We start from the raw sequence: 20,620 nt of genomic DNA, 5'->3' as shown, positions 1-20,620 counted from the left end.
TCCGTCTCAACAAAAAAAAAAAAAAAAAAATTTAACCTTACTAATTGCTGTCTACACATAGATGATCAAGGGCAAGTAGTTGAAGACATAGTTAGAGATAAGACAAAACTGGCACATGTGCCTCTGCAAGTGTGGCATGGATTTGATCCTGGGGCCATGTTTGGAAAATGGTTCCCAGCACTAAAAAGATTTAAAACTCTTATAATAGGAGTTATAATAGTGACAGAAACCTGCTTACTGCTCCCTTGTTTGCTACCTGTACTTTTTCAAATGATAAAAAGCTTCATCGCTACCTTAGTTCACCAAAATGCTTCAGCACAAGTGTACTATGTGAATCACTATCAATCTGTCTTGCAAGAAGACATGGATAGTGAGAATGAAAGTGAGAACTCCCACCAATGAGTGAGCGTCTCAAAGGGGGGGAAGGGAGGAGACCACCCCTCATATTGTCTTATGCCCAATTTCTGCCTCCAAAAAAAGAAGAAGTAAAAACTAAAAGGCAGAAATGAAATCCATAAGCGGATAGCCTGGCGCCAGACCCTGGGCCTGGTAGTTAAAAGATCAACCCCTGACCTAATCGATTGTTGTCTATAGATTACAGACATTGTATAGAAATGCACTGTGAAAATCCCTATCTTGTTTCATTCCGATCTAATTACCAGTGCATGCAGCCCCCAGTCACGTACCCTCTGCTTGCTCAATCATGACCCTCTCATGCGGACCCCCTTAGAGTTGTGAGCCCTTAAAAGGGACAGAAATTGCTCACTCAGGGAGCTTGGTTGTTGGAGACATGAGTCTTGCCGAAGTTCCCGGCCAAATAAAGCCCTTCCTTCTTTAACTCGGTGTCTGAGGGGTTTTGTCTGCGGCTTGTCCTGCTACATCTTCACTCTCTGTAACCACCCTTCCCTCTGTCAGTCTTGTTCTACTTTCCAAATCCTCCTCTGCTCCAAACCTGACTCATCTCCTGTCCCCCTCCCCACAGCCCCAGCGGATGATTCCTCTTCCCTTGACCCTGCCCATTTTCCCCCTCCCCAACAGCATCACGATCTTCCACAGGAGCATCCTAATCCTCCACTGTATGCCCCCGTTCTGGCTCTACCCCTTTCCCCTCATCTCTCAAACCACCCCCTTTCTGACTCTGAGTCCTCTCTGTCTCCACCCCTCACCCGCTCTTGGGCCCAACATGCTCAGCAACCAGCTCCCTTACTTCCCCTTCAGGAAACAGCAGGAGCTGAAAGTATTGTTAGCCTTCATGTTCCCTTCTCTTTTGGTGATCTCTCTCTAATTAACAAAAGACTTGGTTCATTTCCAGAAGACCCTACCTCTTCTATTAGGAAGTTCCAGCACCTTACCTAGTCTTACGAACTAACCTAGCATAACCTCTACATTATCCTCTTTTCCATCCTCACCCCAGAAGACTGAGACTGTATCTGGACCCTAGCTCAGGCACATGCTGATACCATTCATCACCAGGCTCCTGCCCAGCCTACTAGTGCAAACGCAGTCCCCAACCAGGACCCCTCTAGGATTATCAAGACAGGGCCTCTGCAAGCCACCATCAAGACCACATGATTGTATGTCTTCTTGCAGGACTCAAAAAGGATGTGTATAAAGCAGTAAACTATAAAAAACTTTCAGAAACCACCCAAGGTCCTAATGAAAACCCAACCCTTTTCCTCTCTGATTTAACTGAAGCCATGAGAAAATATACCAACCCAGACCCAGCCAGCCCAAAAAGAACCACTATTTTAAACCTTCAGTTCATCTCCCAATCCACCCCCAATATTTGATGCAAGTTTCAGAAGCTTGACAAAGGCCCTCAAGCCCCACAATGAGACCTTAATTTAGCCTTCAAAATCTTTAACAATCATAATGAGGAAAATAAAAGGCAAAAACTGGCAAAGTTTCAAATGCTTGCCTTCACCATCAGAGGCCCTGCAGGCCCACGGGGCCACAGCTCCACGTGGAAGACTCCTAACAATTCACCCCATCTGGACCTGTTTCAAGTGTGGCAATAAAGGCCACTGGTCCAGACAATGCCCATACCCAGGAAAGCCCACCAGGCCGTGCCCCCTCTGTGGAGGACCTCACTGGAAGTCAGACTGTGAGAGGCCCCAGCAAGGACCACCCCCATCCCCTCCTGAGCCGGCCAAAACCTCCTACTCAGATTTCATCGGCCTTGCCACTGAAGACTGACGGTGCCCTGGAATGAACGCCCCCCACAACTACCATCTCTTCATTCAAGCCAAAAGTAACCCGAATGGTGGCAAGTAGGCCAGTATATATATATATATTTTAATTAATACCAGGACAACCTACGCTGCTTTACCCAATTTTTCGGGACCCACCCAGTCCTCCCAGGTCTCTGTTGTAGGAATTGATGGACAAGTCTCCAAACCCCGAGCCACCCCTCCACTCTTCTGCTCCCTGCATAGCTTTTCCTTCACTCACTCTTCCTTAGTCCTGCCCTCATGTCCAACTCTGCTCCTGGGCAGAGATATCCTTTTCAAACTCCCACTACTCTCCACCTTCATGGTAACCTACTTAGAAATTCAACTTTCCCCTGGGGCCCGGGCTATGACCCCAGTCCGAGCAGCATTAATAAATAATCTATCCCCGCCCTCCTCCAAAAGAGAAATCCATTCCTTCCTAGGGTTAGCAGGCTTCTTTAGAATATGGATTCCCAACTTTACCCTCCTAGCTCACCCCCTCTATAAAGTGGCCAAAGGCCCTCTCAGTGAACCCCTAAACCCCTCACATAACATACTCCCCAGCTTCTGCAAACTGCAAATCGCTCTTGTCACTGTATCAACTCTGTCCTCACCTAATATCTCCCAACCTTTCACTCTATACTGCCAAAAACCGAGGAATAACCCTCGATGTCTTAGGACAACAGGAAAAAATTCCTCCTTTTTTTGCCCCTGTAACTTAACTCTCTAAACAACTAGATAACACAGTCAAAGGGGGGCCAACCTGTCTTAAAGCACTAGCAGTGGTGCCCATTTTAGCTCTAAAAGGCAGGAAACCAACTTTCAGCCAGAATACCACTGTCCACAGTCGTCATAATCTACAGGATCTCCTCTCCTTCTGAGCATTAGGCTCTCTTCCTCCTTCATGGATTCAATTACTCCATGCCTTCTTTTTTTTTGAGATGGAGTTTTGCTCTTGCCTCAGCGTCTTGCGTAGCTGGAATTACAGGCGTGTGCCACCACATCCAGCTAATTTTTGTATTTTCAGTAGAGACAGGGTTTCACCATGTTGGCCAGGCTGGTCCTGAAATCCTGACCTCATGTGATCCACCCGCCTCAGCCTCCCAAAGTGCTGGGATTACAGGCGTGAACCACCGTGCCTGGCTTACTCCATGCCCTCTTTATGGAAAATCCCAAATTTAGTCTTGTCAAAAGTGCTCCCCTCAACACAGCATCCTCACTCCCTGTATATTCTTCCCCTCCTACTCATTCTTGCACTAGCATCCTAGATCATCTGCAACCACACTTTCCAAACATTTCCTCCCAGCCTCTCACCAACCCCAATGACCAGCCATTTATAGATGGCTCCTCTTCTGTGCCCACTGGCTCTCCCAAAATTGCTGGGTATGTGGTTGTTTCCCTTGACTGAGTAATTGAAGCTAAGGGCCTACCTCCAGGAACCTCTTCTATCCCTCCTCTCCACAATATACAATGCAATCCCTGCCTCAGCCTATAACTGGACTTCCACCCAAGTAACCTACCATCCCGAAATCCTCATTAACAGCCCCCTCGAACTCGACACACAGGCATTAACAGAAATCTCCCCCCAGTTAGCTAATGAGTTTGGTCCAGCTGTTACAACCTTACATCCCTATTTACACAACCTATCCCCCTACTGCAGCCGTGATAAACCCGTATTAGGAGCCATAACAACCCACACAATCTTATTCTATCCAGCACTACTGTGCGTACAACGACATCTACCCTCTGGCATTCCCCTCAGCCACCTGAATTCCAAACTGCAACTTTACCCTACAACTCAAACCTCCCACCGAACATACTATTCTCAAAGCTGCCAACAATAAAGACAGGCTTCGTTTTTCTAGCCTCCACCTCCTTAACAAAAATTAAGAGTACTATAATGGGCCGGGCGCGGTGGCTCAAGCCTGTAATCCCAACACTTTGGGAGGCCGAGACGGGCGGATCACGAGGTCAGGAGATCGAGACCATCCTGGCTAACACGGTGAAACCCCGTCTCTACTAAAAAATACAAAAAACTAGCCGGGCGAGGTGGTGGGTGCCTGTAGTCCCTGCTACTTGGGAGGCTGAGGCAGGAGAATGGCGTAAACCCGGGAGGCGGAGCTTGCAGTGAGCTGAGATCCGGCCACTGCACTCCAGCCTGGGCGACAGAGCGAGACTCCGTCTCAAAAAAAAAAAAAAAAAAAAAAAAAAAAAGTACTATAATGGCCACCACCTCCTCTGTTTATCCCTCTTCCCTTGACTCCCCTCTCCTTGCACCATCCCTACCCTACACCCACCACCCGCGACTGTCTCCTTATCCCAACATTAAACAACACTCCCACTTGAATCTTAGTGGACACAAAACGCTTCCTCTTACACTGAGAAAAAAAGAACCCCACAGCCTCCCAGCCTAAACCAAACACCCCTTTACAACCACTTACAGCAGCAGCCCTCGCCAGGACCCTAGGAGTATAAACGCATGAAAATAACAAAATGGTATACATTTTTAGCATACACAACCAGTTCTGTCTACCAAACCAAGGCATACTTTTCCTATGCAGTACCTCAACTTATATTTGCCTCCCATCTAACTGGATGGGCACCTGCACCCTGGTTTTCCTCAGTCCAAATATCAACGTTGCCTCAGGAGACCAATCCCTACCAATCCCCGTTAATACCCCTGTCTGACACCACCATGCTATACAACTCATACCTCTATGAGTAGACCTCAGAATAACTACAGGAGTTGGAGCTGGGGTTGCAGGATTAACCACCTCCGTTTCCTATTACCAATCCCTCTCCAAAGACCTCACGAATAGCTTGGAAAAAACAGCCAAATCCGTTACAACTCTCCAATCACAAATAAATTATTTAGCAGCGATGGTTCTTCAAAACCACAGAAACTTAGACCTACTCACAGCCAAAAAAGGAGGATTCTGCCCTTTTCTAGATGAACAGTGTTGCTTTTATCTTAACTAATCTGGCTTAGTACAACATGCTGTAAAAAGACTAAAGGACCGAGGACAAAAAATTAAAGAAAACATCCCTCGATGGCTAGTGTGGCCCTTCTGGTCTTTTAATACCTAGTTTCCATGGCTTGACCCACCTAGGCCCGGCCATAACCATTTTTCTTTTTCTAGCATTTGGCCCTTGTCTCTTACACCTTCTCGCCCAGTTTTTATAGGACCTTATCAGAGCTTTACCTATGGGACAAGACAAGATATAATGCTGCTCCGGGAATACCAATGGCTCCAAAAACAGCAATCCCTTCCATCCAGCCTTCCCCAACAACCGTCGCCCCTTCCCAGCAAGAAGCAGCCAGACAATGGTGCCCCTCTTCTATTACCTATTAAAAGGCTGGAATGTTAGGGACAAAATGCCCAAGAAAGCTTCTTGGTGCTGCCCACCCTTCCCCCAAGCCTCTTTATATTTCTAAGCCCTTATCTAGGTGCCGCAGTGAAGCAAGCAGACGTCACTTGTCAGACCTTGCTGCAATAAGCAAACCCCAATTACAAACCACCCACACCTGACGGGGGAGGTCGTGGGAAACATAAACTTTACCTTCACCCTCCTGTAATAGATGTCACAAGGTAATACGTAGCAAAATTAACCAGCAAACAACCCAGGATGTGGCCATACCAAAGAACTCCCTCAAACTCCCCTCCCCAATATAAACCCCTCATTCTGTAAGCTTGGGGCTGCTGCTTCTCTATTAGGGGAGCAGCTGGCAGGTTAATGAAAACTTGCCTGCCTAACTTTAGGTCTATTTTTCCTTTCTCTCAGCTGACCTTACATCCTCATCTCCTGAGAGTAGGAGGAGGCCCAGCTGTGAGGTCAAAATGCCCAGGATCCCCAGGAAGGAGGAAGCCTGACAGAAAGGCAGAAAGGGGAGAAAAGCGGATGACGTCTCAGTCCCAGCTGGAAGAGGAATATTTTGTTCAGGAAGAAACGCTACTTATATGTTCCTTGCTCCTGGTGTGACTCATTTTTGCTGACCTGAATTTATTACATTTCCTGGAGCCTGGGATCTTGACCTTTTCTTTCTCACTTTAAGGGAGGAGACCACCCCTCATATTGTCTTATGCCCAGACTCTGCCTCCAAAGAAAGAAGTAAAAACTAAAAGGCAGAAGTGGAATCCACAGGCAGATAGCCCAGCACCGCACCCTGGGCCTGGTAGTTAAAAATCAACCCCTAGACCAGGTGCGGTGGCTCACGCCTGTAATCCCAGCACTTTGGGAGGCCGAGGCTGGTGGATTACGAGGTCAGGAGATTGAGACCATCCTGGCTAACACAGTGAAACCCCATCTCTACCAAAATTACAAAAAATTAGCCAGTCGTGGTGGCGGGCGCCTGTAGTCCCAGCTACTCAGGAGGCTGAGGCAGGAGAATTGCTTGAACCTGGGAGGCAGAGGTTGCAGTGAGCCGAGATCGCACCACTGCACTCCAGCCTGGGTGACAGAGCAAGACTCCAACTCAAAACAAACAAACAAACAAACAAACAAAACCAACCCCTGACCTGACTGCTTGTGTTATCTATAGATTCCAGACATTGTATGGAAAAGCATTGTAAAAAAATCCCAGTTCTGTTTTGTTCCTTCCTGATTACTGGTGCATGCAGCTCCCTGTCACTACCCACTGTTTGCTCAGTCGATCACAACCCCCTCAGGCAGACCCCCTTATAGTTGTGAACCCTTAAAAGGAACAGGAATTGCTTATCTGGGGAGCTCGATTTTTGGAGATGTGAGTCCGCTGATGCTCCCAGCTGAATAAAGCCCTTTCTTTCACAACTCGGTGTCTGAGGGGTTCTTGTCTGAGGCTCGTCCTGCTACAATTTTTTTTTTTTTTTTGAGACAGTCTCGCTCTGCTGACCAGGCTGGAGGGCAGTAGAGCGATCTCTGCTCACTGCAGCCTCCGCCTCCCAGGTTCAAGTGATTCTCCTGCCTCAGCCTCCCGAGTAGCTGGGATTACAGGCACCTGCCACCATACCTGGCTAATTTTTTTTATTTTTATTTTTAGTAGAGACGCGGTTTTACCATGTTGGCCAGGCTGGTCATGAACTCCTGACCTCAGGGGATCTGCCCCAGCTCAGCCTCACAAAGTGCTGGGATTACAGGTGTGAGGCACCACACCTGGCCCAGACTGGGCTTCTTTTCCCTTTCCTTCTTTCTTTTTTTCTTTTTTTCTTTTTTTTGATGGTGTTTCGCTCTTGTTGCCCAGGCTAGAGTGCAATGGCGCAATCTTAGCTCACCACAACCTCCGTCTCCCGGGTTCAAGTGATTCTCCTGCCTCAGCCTCCTGAGTAGCTGGGATTACAGGCATGCGCCATCACGACTGGCTAATTTTGTATTTTTAGTAGAGATGGGGTTTCTCCATGTTGGTCAGACTGGTCTCAAACTCCCGACCTCAGTTGATTGGCCTGCCTCAGCCTCCCAAAGTGCTGAGATTACAGGTGTGAGCCACCGTGCTCGGCCTTTTTTTTTTTTTTTTTCTTTTTAAAGACAGGGTCTTACTCTGTCACCAAGGCTCGGGTGCAGTGGTGTGATCTCGGCTCACTGCAACCTCTGCCTCCCGGGTTCATGCCATTCTCCTGACTCAGCCTGGCGTAGCTGGGATTACAGGCATGTGCCACCACACCCAGCTAATTTTTGTATTTTTAGTAGAGATGGGGTTTCACCATGTTTGCCAGGCTGCTCTTGAACTCCTAATCTCAGGTGATCCGCCCTCCTTGGCCTCCCAAAGTGCTGGGATTACAGGCATGAGGCACCATGCCCAGCACTTAATTTGACTGGTGACATTCCATGGGACTATAGTCAGGCCGTGCTATGAATCGGCCCATTCAGTGGCAGTGCGTGAATTCAAGTTTAGGATGAAGAAAGTTCACCTTTCTCTCTCCAGGCCCCTGGGCCCTGGAATAGCTGCCTGTGTGGTTGATGGCGGCTCCTCTGGTTGGCCTTGAGGCATGTGGGAATGTCACTGCCTGGTGAGCTCCTCAGTTGGCCAGCACTGTCTGGGGGTGGGGGATGAGGGTGGCTCCCAGGGGTACCCATCTGAATGCTGCTGTTGTGAAGGTTGAATATGAGTAGGCCTTGGGGAGTTGACAAGGCAAGAGGTAAGTTTTGAATCAGCAGTTTCCCAATGGCCACTCAGAAAAATAACACATTTGGAAGGGACCAGCAGGAGTCTATTTGGGAGCTGTCATAAGCCCTTGGCATCAGAAACACTGACCTGGTCTCTGAGCTTTTGGCCAAGGCTCCCTGCAGCCAGGCCTTCCCCAAACCTGCAGTCTCTGCCCGGCATCAACATCTGGCATTCACCCAGTACCTCATTCCTGTCCCCAGTGCAGCCACGCTTCGCCAGTACCTTCAGCCAGGCCCCAGGTACTCCGGGGAGTGACCTTTTTCCTGCAGCTGGTACAGCACCCACTTCTCCCACAGCGAGGTCCACCCCTGCTTCCTGCTGCCCAGCGGGCCTGTGCTCCTTCGCCTGTCCCCACTGCTGGCAATGCTTGAGCCAGGGGCCCTTCAGTGGAGCCACTGGCCTGGTGACATGGGCCTCAGAGGCTGACCTCCAGGATTGTGAACTCTGCCCCTGGTTCTTTCCCAGGAGGGTCCAGACCCCCACGGGAGCTTCCAGCACCTCCCAGAGCTCTTCCAGACTGTGGAGGTGATAGGCACCACGCTGAGGGGTGGGCACTGTAAGAGAAGAAATGTCATTGCTCTTAAGGGAAGTTTTCAGTTTTCTCTTGTGTCCTTCAGAGGCCTGAGAGCCTGGGAGACCTAGGGCTGGGACCACACCCCCTGGGCAACACTGAATCCTTATGCCCCTCCCAAACTTTTTGCCTCTGCTCCCCAGGGTGAGAAAATAGCCCTTAGAGTCCACAAGGGACCAGAATAAACACACTTAACAAAGTAATCCATATCTTCCACCTGTTTCACACCCTCCCCCCCACATAGATCTCCCCTTGAAAATTTTACTGCCCTAGCCAGATTTTCTTTGTCCTGTCATGTCTTTTAAAATTTATTGTCCTTGGCCGGGCACAGTGGCTCACACCTGTAATCCCAGCACTCTGGGAGGCCAAGGTGGGTGGATTGTCTGAGGTCAGGAGTTCAAGACCAGCCTGACCAACATGGTGAAACCCTATCTCTACTAAAAATACAAAATTAGCTGAGTGTGGTGGTGCATGCCTGTAGTCCCAACTATCCAGGGTGCTGAGGCAGGAGAATCGTTTGAATCCGGGAGGCAAAGGTTGCAGTGAGCCGAGATTGCGCCAGTGCACTCCAGCCTGGGCAACAAGAGCGAAACTCCATCTCAAAATAAATAAATAAATAAATAAAAATTATAGTTCTTTAAGAAATATAGGCCGGGCGCGGTGGCGTGGGCGACAAAGCGAGCCTTCGTCAAAAAAAAAAGAAAAAAAAAAGGAAAGAAAGAAAGAGAAAGAGAAAGAGAAAGAAAAGAAAGAAAATGATCAGTAGCTGCACCACTAGAAAGATGGTGGAGCAAGAGCAAAGAAAAATCCTTTTGGTTCCAGAAAATCTGAAAAATAGGAGGTCTTATCAAGCCCTCAAAGCCACCCAGGCAAAGCAGGCACTTTTGGCAAAGAAGGAGCAGAGGACAGGAAAAGGGCTCAGGTTTAAGCGACTGGAATCATTCCTACATGATTCCTGGCAGGAGAAACGTGACAAGGTGCATCTCAGATGACTAGAAGTGAAACCTCATGCCTTGGAATTGCCAGATAAACATTCCTTGGCCTTTGTTGTATGCATCAAAAGGATTGATGGTGTGAGTTTACTGGTGCAGAGAACCATTGCAAGACTTCGCCTAAAGAAAATTTTTAGTGGTGTCTTTGTAAAAAGTCACCCCCCAGAACCTAAAAATGCTACGTATAGTGGAACCTTATGTGACCTGAGGATTTCCAAATCTGAAGTCTGTCTGGGAGCTCATTTTGAAACATGGACCAGCCAAGGTCAAGAATAAGACCATTGGCCAGGTGTGGTGGCATACGCCTGTAATCCCAGCACCTTGGGAGGCCGAGGCGGGTGAATCACGAGGTCAGGAGATCGAGGCCATCCTGGCTAACACGGTGAAACCCCATCTCTACTAAAAATACAAAAAATTAGCCATGCATGTTGGCACACGCCTGTAGTCCCAGCTACTCGGGAGGCTGAGGCAGGAGAATGGCGTGAACCCGGGAGGCAGAGCTTGCAGTGAGCCGAGATCACGCCACTGCATTCTAGCCTGGGCGACAGAGTAAAACTCTGTCTCACAAAAAAAAAAAAAAAAAAAGGAAGAGGAAGACCATCCCCCTGACAGACAACACAGTGATTGAGGAGGACCTGGGGAAGTTTGGTGTCATTTGCTTGGAAGACCTCATTCATTAAATTGCCTTCCCAGGGAAGCATTTCCAGGAGCTCTCATGGTTCTTGCGTCCTTTCCACCTCTCAGTGGCCCATGATGCTACCAAAAATAGAGTGGGCTTCCTCAAGGAGATGGGCACACCTGGTTATCGGGGTGAATGTATCAATCAGCTCATCTGTCAGCTGAACTAGACTCAGGTGCCAAACTGTGATAAATTTTTTTTTTTTGAGACGGAGTCTCACTCTGTCGCGCAGGCTGGAGTGCAGTGGCCAGATCTCAGCTCACTGCAAGCTCCGCCTCCCGGGTTCACGCCATTCTCCTGCCTCAGCCTCCCGAGTAGCTGGGACTACAGGCGCCGCCACCACGCCCGGCTAGATTTTTGTATTTTTTAGTAGAGACGGGGTTTCACCGTGTTAGCCAGGATGGTCTCGATCTCTTGACCTTGTGATCCGCCCGTCTCGGCCTCCCAAAGTGCTGGGATTACAGGCTTGAGCCACCGCGCCCGGCCAAACTGTGATAAATTTTTATCAGTGAAGTGGAAGCATGTGTTTTTGTTGTTTTGGGAATTTTTAGCAACTACTTCAGAGATTATTTCCTGCTTTATCTTCAAAAACTGAAAAGAAAAGACCAGGCGCGATGGCCAGGTGCGATGGCTCAAGTCTATAATCCCAACACTTTGGGAGGCTGAGGCGGGCGTATCACCTGAGGTCAGGAGTTTGAGATCAGCCTGACCAACATGGAGAAACGCCGTCTTTAGTAAAAATATAAAAATTAGCTGGGCGTGGTGGTGCATGCCTGTAATCCCAGCTACTTGGGAGGCTAAGGTGGGAGAATCGCTGGAACCTGGGAGGTGGAGGTTGTGGTGAGCAGAGATCACACCATTGCACTCTAGCCTAGGCAACGAGAGCAAAACTCCGTCTCAAAAAGACAAGACAAGACAGTAGCTTATGTTCATGGCAAGCACTTCTCATCACAGTGCAGTTCCAAGGAAAAATTCCAGCATTTTCTACATTGGGTGCCACGTCATCTGAAATCAGCACATTCCATGGAGGAAGGAGTCTTGCTCTGTTGCATCTATCCTAGGGTTTAATGTTGATAAATGAGTAACTCTAACATTTGTAAAAGGCTCCTTAAGGCTCCTGCAGCAGCCAACCAAGCCCAAGGACATAACTGAATCTGGAGAGTCCTGGGGCCTTGTTTTGAAAAAGACTTGAAATACACATAGGAAGAAAGCCATAAAAATAAATGTTCACTTGTCTCTGAAAAAAAAAAAAAAAAAGAAAAGAAATATAAAAGCCAAACTTGGCTTCAGCCATTTTTTCTGACTGCTCTGTCTTGTGAAGATCCCTGAGTACATGTAAAACAGATACAATTTGTATTCTTTCCTTTTTTCTTATTTATTTTTGAGACAGGGTCTCCTAAGTTGAGCAGGCGGATCTCACTCTCTTGGACTCAAGAGATGCTCATGCCTCGACCTCCCAGTAGATAGGATTACAGACGATTCTCAATCTAGGCCTAGATTCAACTAAAGAGCCCACTAAGAGCTAAAAGGCGCCTTGGAGATTACTCTGACTCCAGTACACAGGACACGTATGAAGTCAGGTGGAGCACAGAGTACGCCATCAGGAAGTGTGAGACGGAGGTCTGGTGGGAGAGCTGGGGACATTTACTGACATAAAGATCCCAGGGGAAGCAGGTTGGGGTAAGAAAGGGATGAGCTGGTTTTGAGCGGAGGAGTCTTCGGCCATCCGCCTAGGGGCAGGACCTGAGGGGAGCCGAGAGCCTGGCTGCAGCTAGAGGGAAACCAGCGGTCGGGAGGCGTCCTGCACAGCACATGGGAGAAACTCCTAGAAGAGAGGACCCTCTGACCTTCTCAACCTTACCCTACTCTCCTGGTTGCTTCCGCCATCTAGAAGCTCCAAGGATTTCAAGCTCCAACAAGCCTACAATAGAGGAGGGTCTCCTGTATCCACTCCATGGCTTTTGTGAAAGGAAAATAAATCTTGGGGCCCCCCAAATCACTACCCTAAAGGTAAAAGTCAAGCTGGGAACTGCTTAGGGCCAACCTTCCTCCCATTCTATTCGAAGTCACCCCTTTGCTGGCTGACATAGATGCATACCTGATTGCATCCTTTGGAAAGGCTAATCAGAAACTCCAAAGAATGCAACCGTTTGTGCCTCATCTTCAGTTTCCTGGAAGCCCCCCCTGCTTCAGGTCTTCCTGCCTTTGCTTCAAGTTGTCGCGCCTTTCCAGACAGAACCAATGTACTTCTTACATACACTGATTGATGTCTCATGTCTCCATAAAATGTATAAAACTAAGCTGTGTCCCGACCACCTTGGGCACATGTCGTGAGGACTTCCTGAGTCTGTCACGCGCGTGTCGTCAACCTTGGCAAGTAATTGAGATCTCGGAATTTCTGGGTTCACACTTTTTGCTCTCAACATTGGGAAGAGACTGCTGCCGCCGTTCCTGAGGACAAAATGAGAGGGTGATGGGCTGGAGCCCGATTCTAAAAAGGTCCAGGGACGAAAACTAACTTCTGAGTTCACGACGGTTCCCTTCCGTGGGAAGCTCCTTAATTTCTGCAAACCCGGGCTGAGCTCTGAGCTGTGCGGCCTCACCGGGTGGGGCCAGAGCACACTCGGTTGGTTTTCCAGGCCGGCGCCTGTAGCCGCAACGGCCATTTTGGATTAGGGCACGGAGAGAACGCTGCCTGGGGGTGGGGGCGGGGGGCGTCGTCCTGGGTACAATTGCGCAGGGGCAAAGGTGGAGAGGTCGCGCAGCCGCAGTTTTTTTTGAAGAAATAGTCCATTTCTGACTATGGACTCGCAGCCATCGGCCCTTAGTTTCCATCCCCTCTAGTGGGCCCTCGGGGGTTATAGTGACCTCCCTCCTTCCCTTGGGACTGGGTCGGGGAGGCGTTCTCGGGCGCGGGAGGTTCCGTATGCCCAGGCCCGGCCAGGGGAGGTGACCGATTCGTCGCTGGGGCTGACAGTCCCCATGGCGCCGCCTCTGGCCCCGCTCCCTTCTCGGGATCCAAACGGGGCAGTACCCGAGTGGAGAAAGCCCGGGACCGTGAGCTTCGCCGACGTGGCCGTGTACTTCTCTCGGGAGGAGTGGGGCTGCCTGCGACCCGCGCAGAGGGCCCTGTACCGGGACGTGATGCGGGAGACCTACGGCCACCTGGGCGCGCTCGGTGAGACCCCCACCTGCTCACCTGGGCCCTGCGCCCCTACACGCCCTACCGCGCCTCTGGGAGCTGCGCGTGGAGTTGGGGGTCCCGGGGCCGGGCAGGCGGCCTCCCCGCAGCGTGGGGTTTGCGTTCTTCTCCCCCAGGAGTCGGAGGCAGCAAGCCGGCGCTCATCTCCTGGGTGGAGGAGGCGGCCGAACTGTGGGATCCAGCTGCCCGGGATCCGGAGGTGACGAAGTGTCCGACAGAAACGGACCCAGGTGGAGTATCGGGTGCTAAGTCCCATGGGGACTTCTCTGTTCCTGTCCCATCCCGGTTTCCTCTGCCACCCCCAGCAACCTGCTTAGCAGTTTCCTCTCTGAACTGCCTTCTCAACTACGGCCAGCAGGGTGAGTCCCTGCCTTGGCCCCGGATGCAGCCTAGAAAGGGGCTGTGATGGGGGCTCTGGCCCTGCCATACCTGCCTCTGAGTCCTCACCTCTGCGTGGTCACTACACTCTGGGGGCTTTTTTGTTTTGCTTTAGAGATAGGGTCTCTGTTGCCCAGACTGAGGTGCAGTGGTGCCATCATAGCTCACTGCAGCCTCGGGCTCAAGCAATCGGATCAAGCAATCCTCCCGCCTGGGCCTCCAGAGTACCTAAGACTGTAAAGGCACTAGCCACCACGCCTGGCTATTTTGTTTTGTTTTGTTTTTTTAATTAAAAAATTTTTTTTAAAGAGGTGGAGGTCCCGGTGTGTTGCCCGGGCTGGTCTCGAACTCTAGCCATCCTCTATCTCGGCCTCCCAAAGCACTGGGATCACAGTCATGAGCCACCGCGCCCGGCCTCTAAGTTCCGTTGGCTCTACCTCCACATCATGACCCGCCCCAGTCGTTTTCCTGCAGGATGGTTCCTATGCCCCGCCTCCTACCCCGCCCTCCCATTTCCTTCCTTCAGTTCTTGCCTCAGCCTTTGCAGAGTATCCAGCCCCACTGAACTTGGCCATGCCCGCCTGGTTCTGCCTTTGTTGGTGCTGTTCCTTCTGCCTAGAATATTGCCAGGTGTCCGCTCCTCCTTCTGGATCAGGCCCAGATGTTCATGTCATCTCTGCCCTTCCCTGTGGTGACATTTCCCCAGCCCCAAGGCGGAATGGACTGTTTCTCCCTCCTGGTTCTGTCTGGCTCAGCAGCGGAAGAGCAGGTGTCACTCCTCCATCTCCCAGGGGCAGCCGGGGGTCCAGCAGGCCTGTCCCTGTCCACGCGGGCTGTGGGATTCAAGGACCAGGATGAGCCGCGCCTGAACTTTCTCGTCTTTATCTCCCAGCAGATTCCAGAAACGAGGAAGAGGAAAGACAAAGGGAAGGGATGGGAGCCCTGGAGAAGCCTGTCCCTGTGACCGCCGGGTCTCCTGGGCTGAAGGTTCCCCAAGCCCCCTTTACCAGGTTGGAGCAGCCGTCCAAGGCGCGGCACCGGAGTCGCCCCCGCTTTTTTGTCCACCCCCCTGTCCCCCGAGCGGACCAGCGTCACGGCTGCTACGTGTGCGGGAAGAGCTTCGCCTGGCGCTCCACGCTAGTGGAGCACATCTACAGCCACAGGGGTGAGAAGCCCTTCTACTGTGCAGACTGCGGCAAGGGCTTTGGCCATGCTTCCTCCCTGAGCAAACACCGGGCCATCCATCGCGGGGAGCGGCCCCACCGCTGTTCCGAGTGTGGCAGGGCCTTCATGCGCCGCACGGCTCTGACTTCGCACCTGCGCGTCCACACCGGCGAGAAGCCCTACCGCTGCCCACAGTGTGGCCGCTGTTTCGGCCTGAAGACTGGCATGGCCAAGCACCAGTGGGTCCATCGGCCAGGGGGCGAGGGGCGCAGGGGCCGGCGCCCTGGGGGTCTGTCTGTGACACTGACCCCTGGCCGCGGGGACCTGGACCCACCCGTGGGCTTCCAGCTGTACCCAGAGATATTCCAGGAATGTGGATGAAGGCCTCAAAAGTGACTATCTAGACAGTGCGGGAGGCCCGAGATGGGCTCAGGGGCCCGAACCTCTGCAGCGGCCTGCAGGGAGGTCCCAGAATCCACGGCAAGAGCTGGCCTGGGGTGTGGACATTCTGAACGTGGGCCCTCAGCAGCCTCTTCTGCCAGCACCTTGCTCCCCGCTGCCCTGGGCTCTCCAAGGCCACCTTTGCTGAGGCAGGGCTGAGGTGAGAACCCCCCAGACCTGCATACCCGGAAGCAAAAGCTGTTTCTCCTCCCAAAGGTGCTAAGAGGATTGAGGTAGAGGAGAACCTTGTTTTCTCTGTTTTTTCTTTTTACTTTTTTAATTTTTTGAGATGGAGTTTTGCTCTTGTTGCCCAGGCTGGAAGTGCAATGGTGCAATCTTCGCTCACTGCAATGTCCGCCTCCTGGGTTCAATCGATTCTCCTGCCTCAGCCACCTGAGTAGCTGGAATTACAGGCACACTATGCCTGGCTAATTTTTATATTTTTAGTAGAGATGGGGTTTCACCATGTTGGCTAGGCTGGTCTTGAACTCCTGCCCTCAGGTGATCCACCCACCTCTGCCTCCCAAAGTGCTAGGATTACAGGCTTAAGCCACCTCACCTGGCCTTTTCTTTTTTATTTTCTTTGACCCTCCCACAACACAATACCCATTGTCTGTTTATTTATTTACATATTTTTAAGACAGCATCTTGCTCATCACCCAAGCTGGAATGCAGTGGTGTGAACTGGGCTCACTGCAGCCTAGACCTGCTGGGCTCAAGGAATCCTCCTGCCCCAGGCTCTCAGATGGCTGAGACTACAGGTGGGCTACACTATGCCTGGCTAAGTTTTAGTTTTTTTGCAGAGATGGGGTTCCCACTATGTTGATCAGGCTGGTCTCAAACTCCTGGGTTCAAGCAATTTGCCCACCTTGGCCTCCCAAAGTGCTGGGATTACAGGGGAGCCACCGCACTGACCTTCATTGTCTTTTTGCTGCACAACTTAAAAAACCAGTGGCCCTGTACTGGATCTGGCCTGCAGTTGCTGTATTGATTTGGGCCCAGGCAGTGTTTTTAAGTGATAACAATTAGTGGTGAAGATTTAAAAGGTTATTTTGCACCAAAATCCAGGTTTCTGGCATCTCTAGAAAAATCCAAAGATTTTGGAAGTCCACCTAGGCTCTCAGAAAGTCGCAGTTGTTGGGAGCTGGGCTGGAGCCAGAACTCCCAACTTACCGTGGCCACTCATCCCATCAGCTCCTGACCAAGCACGCGTTGCCATTCATCATTGCTTGCTTCTAGTGTTTTTGGTGTTTAAAGTACAGCAAAGAAGAAAGGGAAGTATTTCTTGAACCCATGTCTGTGTCAAAACAATCCTTGCATCTTTCCTGTCTTTAGGTACGCGCCATCTTTGCTGTCTTTAAGTATGTGCCATCATGGGCAGAGAGGACTAGGCCAGGAACACCTGGTGTTAGATTTGTAGCCAGTGGCAACTGTACCCATCTGTATCCCCAAGCTCTACACAGAATCCCCCCAGCACTTCACGACTCCATTATCCATCTACCACTAATTCCTTTGTGGGCAGAGTCCAGCCATGAGCAGCACCTGCCCAAGGAGAGCAAGGGCCTGTGACCTCTGCTGGCCTGTGCGCCCCCGCCTGTCACCCAGCTCAGCCCTGTGTCTGGCCTACCCAGGGAGGAAGAGACCAGATTTGTCAACCTGGAAGGAGGTAGAAGTTTTGGAGACAAGACACTGTGTCAAGTGAAGTAATGAACTGACTTTATTCCAACCTCATCTCCAATCCGACCCCACCAAGGTCTCTCTCCCTCAGCTTTTCTGGGGTGGGTTGACTCGTGTGTCACCTTATCACAGGGACACATGGGGTGAGAAGAGGCACCTTGGCAGTAGGAGATACCTTTGTACCAGGTTTTAATTCCCAGTGTACATCCCAGTCCCCTCCCCTAACCCTCAACACAGCCTGGGGAAAGCCCAGCTTGCAACACCAGTTCTCAGCCCAGACTGACAGTCAGATCTTGGCCCTGAGTACGCCAATTAAAGGTGCCATGATTATTACCTAGAAGTCTCTGAGTGCTTTGAAGTTTGTAAAGCTTATTTAGGGCCCAGAAGCCAGACTCCAACTCCTCTGCTTCCTGCCCTCATGGCCCAACTTTCCAGCATCTCATCACCTTTTTTAGCGTCATGAAACCCTTAAGCCTTAGCCCCACCCCATTCTCAGCTCCTTAGTTTGTGGTGTAGATATTTCCACCTAGAGGTAGGGCCGGGCTGAGTATCTTTTGAAAACGTAGCTACTCTCGGCCGGAGTAGTGGCTCACACCTGTAATCCCAGCCTTTGGGAGGCTGAGGCAAGCGGGTCACGAGGTCAGGAGACCGAGACTATCCAGGCTAACATGGTGAAACCCCGTCTCCACTAAAGATACATTAAAAAAAAAAAAAAAAATTGCCAGGCATGGTGGCACATGCTTATAGTCCTAGCTACTCAGGAGGCTGAGGCAGGAGAACCGCTTGAACTCAGAGGTGGAGGTTGCACTGAGCAGAGATAGCGCCACTGCACTCCAGCCTGGGCAACAGTGAGACTCCATCTCAAAAAAAAAAAAAAAAGGTAGCTACTCCTTGGGCCCAGTTCCTCATCTATTGAATGAGAATCTCCAGGGATAGAATTTGATGCCTGTGAAAGTTTGAGAGAACCACTGCTGCAAACAAAACATTATTTTCACACTGCTCTTAGTTTTGCAAGAGTAGTGGTTGGTCCCGGGGCCTGTCCCCAATGTCAGGCATACACAAAGACTTCCATTTCTTTATTCTTTCCAAAGGGCCCTATACCGTGGCTGCTGTCTTCCTGGGTACCTAGGATCATGTTCAGTACACTGGGGCATCTCCTGTAGCATCAGATCGAAGGCCTTTAAGAGAGCTTGTCCTTTGCATGAGGGGAGGGAGCAATGCACACGGAAGCTCTTCTCACTGAGAACGTCTGTGAGGGATCTCTCTATCCTGCAGCACTGGCCACGTTGGCTGGACCATAAACCTTGGCTGCACACTGAATGGCTCTGCCCTAGTGCTGTGCATGCCAGGAGATAATGCTGTGAACAAAGTGACCACCCGACTCAGGACATGCGCAGGGTTCATCCTCATGGATGCAGAGGTAGGACAACGCCAGTGGACTCCCAAGTTTCTCCTGCCTTGGATTAGCTGGTGTTGGGTCACTGGGCTTGGAGCCTCTCACTGCTGTGGCTGTGTGTCAGGTGGAGGCTGGCTTCCTTGTGAAGTCCCTATGAATAGATGGCTCCCTGGTCCTGGAGGAGGCTGGCTGGAACTGAGCCACTCTTACTCCAGGTGCCAGTGAGGCTGAATTTGCACGTGGAAATGCGGGTGCCTGGGCAGCGTGAAGTCTTGGCCCAGCTTCTGCTACACCTGGGACTTGTGGCTCATAAGAGTGCAGGCAGTGGACAGTGTCAGAGCTGTGGTTGGAGGTCTCGCCACCCATTTTTAGGGTGTGGCTGCTCTCCTGTGTGAATTTTCGTGGATCAACAAGTTGGAGGTCAGAGAAAAATATCTTGTGAAGGAGACTTGTTTCCTACCTGAGTGCTTTGGGGATGACCAGAGAGTACCCCATGTCCAGCTCTTCCCAAAACTGGTCCTCTTGTAGGCTTCCCTGACTGTGGACTCTAGTGCTGGACCATGTAAGCCATTCTTAGCAAAGGTTTCAGGACAAACAGACATTGGGATGGGAGAGAGCTGTGGAGCTGGAAGTTGTTCCTCTGGAGGGCAGAAAGTTTTCCCCGCTTCATTTGTGGGATGAGCTCTTGTGATTTTATTTGTAAGCCTTTATTATTACTATTATTATTAGAGATAGAGTCCTGCTCTGTCACTCAGACAAGAGTGCAGTAGCGAGATCTCGGCTCACTGCAACCTCTGCCTCCCCGTTTCAAGGGATTCTCCTGCCTCAGCCTCCTAAGTAGCTGGGATTACAGGTGCCCGCCATCGCGCCTGGCTAATTTTTGTATTTTTTAGTAGAGACAGGGTTTCACCAATTTGGTCAGGCTGGTCTCGAACTCCTGACCTCGTGATCCACCTGCCTGGGCCTCCCAAAGTGCTGGGATTACAGACATGAGCCACCGCGCCCCGCCTGTAAGCCTTTAGATAGTTTCTCTCCACTTTTTGCCACTTGGCATTCTCCAAGTTCTTGTTCTCATCCCTTTTCATGAAGAAGAGGCCATCCTTCCTCACAAACATTCTCTTTCCTTCATTTGTCTGGGTAGGCGACAAGAAAACACGATCCATGGCTCCTGCATCACACAGGGGCATCAGGCTCATTAACTGTCAAGAACGCTGCCAAACTTGTTTCAGCACGAAGCGTAGAAAAAAAGACAATAATTGGATGATATTAAGTTGTCTGTCCAGGCTCACTTCCTCAATTCAAAGCTGCACCCGAGGCAGTGTTTCTCAGGTTCCCTTCCTCTGCAAGCCTCCATTCGAGTCAGACAAGACTGGAGAATTGTTAGATGATGCCTCGAAGGCCAGATGGTTCTCTTAGTCCAATTCTCCTCTGTATCACCCTCACCTGGAAGGAATCCTGCCTCCCTGTGAGGAAATCCAGCAACCAGGGACAAAGGCTGCCAGGGATTGAGTTAAACTCAGGCGCTGGGGAAGGTGGAGAGGAGAGGCAAGGGGTGTGAGGCCGACGAGGAGGAAGGGTGTCTGTTCTCAGATCTTCTGCCTTTCATAAAACATAATAGAGGTTAAGTAGGGGCGGGAAAAGTTTTGAAGGCACAGGCCCGGCTGGATGGGAAACGCCTGACACCTCCCTCCCACTACCTCCTGCAGGGGCTTCTGGCCGACAGGGGAGGCGGACCCGACCAGAGCGCCCCCGGCCAATCAGGAAGGCGCCT

General features: G+C 50.8%; 1 protein-coding gene, 1 long non-coding RNA gene and 1 pseudogene across 4 annotated transcripts; 2 read left to right on the top strand and 1 right to left on the bottom strand.

Annotated features, from left to right (window-relative positions):
- Window positions 1-8,884: 8,884 nt before the first annotated feature.
- Window positions 8,885-11,336, top strand: LOC119621144 (ribosomal protein uL30-like; annotated as a pseudogene).
- Window positions 11,337-12,013: 677 nt separating this feature from the next.
- On the bottom strand, window positions 12,014-13,915 carry LOC119621161 (uncharacterized). Its single transcript, XR_005237681.2, has 2 exons — window positions 13,791-13,915; window positions 12,014-13,042 (listed from the first exon to the last, which is right to left on the bottom strand). It is a non-coding gene; the product is annotated as an uncharacterized lncRNA (long non-coding RNA).
- On the top strand, window positions 13,326-18,773 carry LOC103230939 (zinc finger protein 747). 3 transcript variants are annotated; one of them, XM_007990084.3, is made up of 3 exons: window positions 13,326-13,769; window positions 13,910-14,023; window positions 15,064-18,773. In XM_007990084.3, the coding sequence occupies exons 1-3, from the start codon at window positions 13,574-13,576 to the stop codon at window positions 15,714-15,716; spliced, it is 963 nt and encodes a 320-aa protein (XP_007988275.3). In that variant the 5' UTR covers window positions 13,326-13,573; the 3' UTR covers window positions 15,717-18,773. The 3 variants fall into 3 exon arrangements, with proteins under 3 accessions (XP_007988275.3, XP_007988284.3, XP_072871409.1); XM_007990093.3 differs by having other exon boundaries at window positions 13,329-13,769; window positions 15,067-18,773; XM_073015308.1 differs by lacking the exons at window positions 13,326-13,769; window positions 13,910-14,023 and adding an exon at window positions 14,237-14,940.
- Window positions 18,774-20,620: the final 1,847 nt, after the last annotated feature.

Source organism: Chlorocebus sabaeus, chromosome 5 (assembly GCF_047675955.1).
Source record: "Chlorocebus sabaeus isolate Y175 chromosome 5, mChlSab1.0.hap1, whole genome shotgun sequence".
Lineage (NCBI taxonomy): Eukaryota > Metazoa > Chordata > Mammalia > Primates > Cercopithecidae > Chlorocebus > Chlorocebus sabaeus.
Note: the sequence above shows the minus strand (reverse complement) of the source record. Positions and strands in the feature narration are given on the sequence as shown.

Excerpts from the sequence above, each read along its gene's own strand:
- LOC103230939 (XM_007990084.3), top strand. The coding sequence starts at position 13,574 with ATGGCGCCGCCTCTGGCCCCGCTCCCTTCTCGGGATCCAAACGGGGCA. Across the intron at positions 13,770-13,909 it reads CGGCCACCTGGGCGCGCTCG|GAGTCGGAGGCAGCAAGCCG; the intron begins GTGAGACCCCCA and ends CTTCTCCCCCAG. Across the intron at positions 14,024-15,063 it reads TCCGACAGAAACGGACCCAG|CAGATTCCAGAAACGAGGAA; the intron begins GTGGAGTATCGG and ends TTTATCTCCCAG.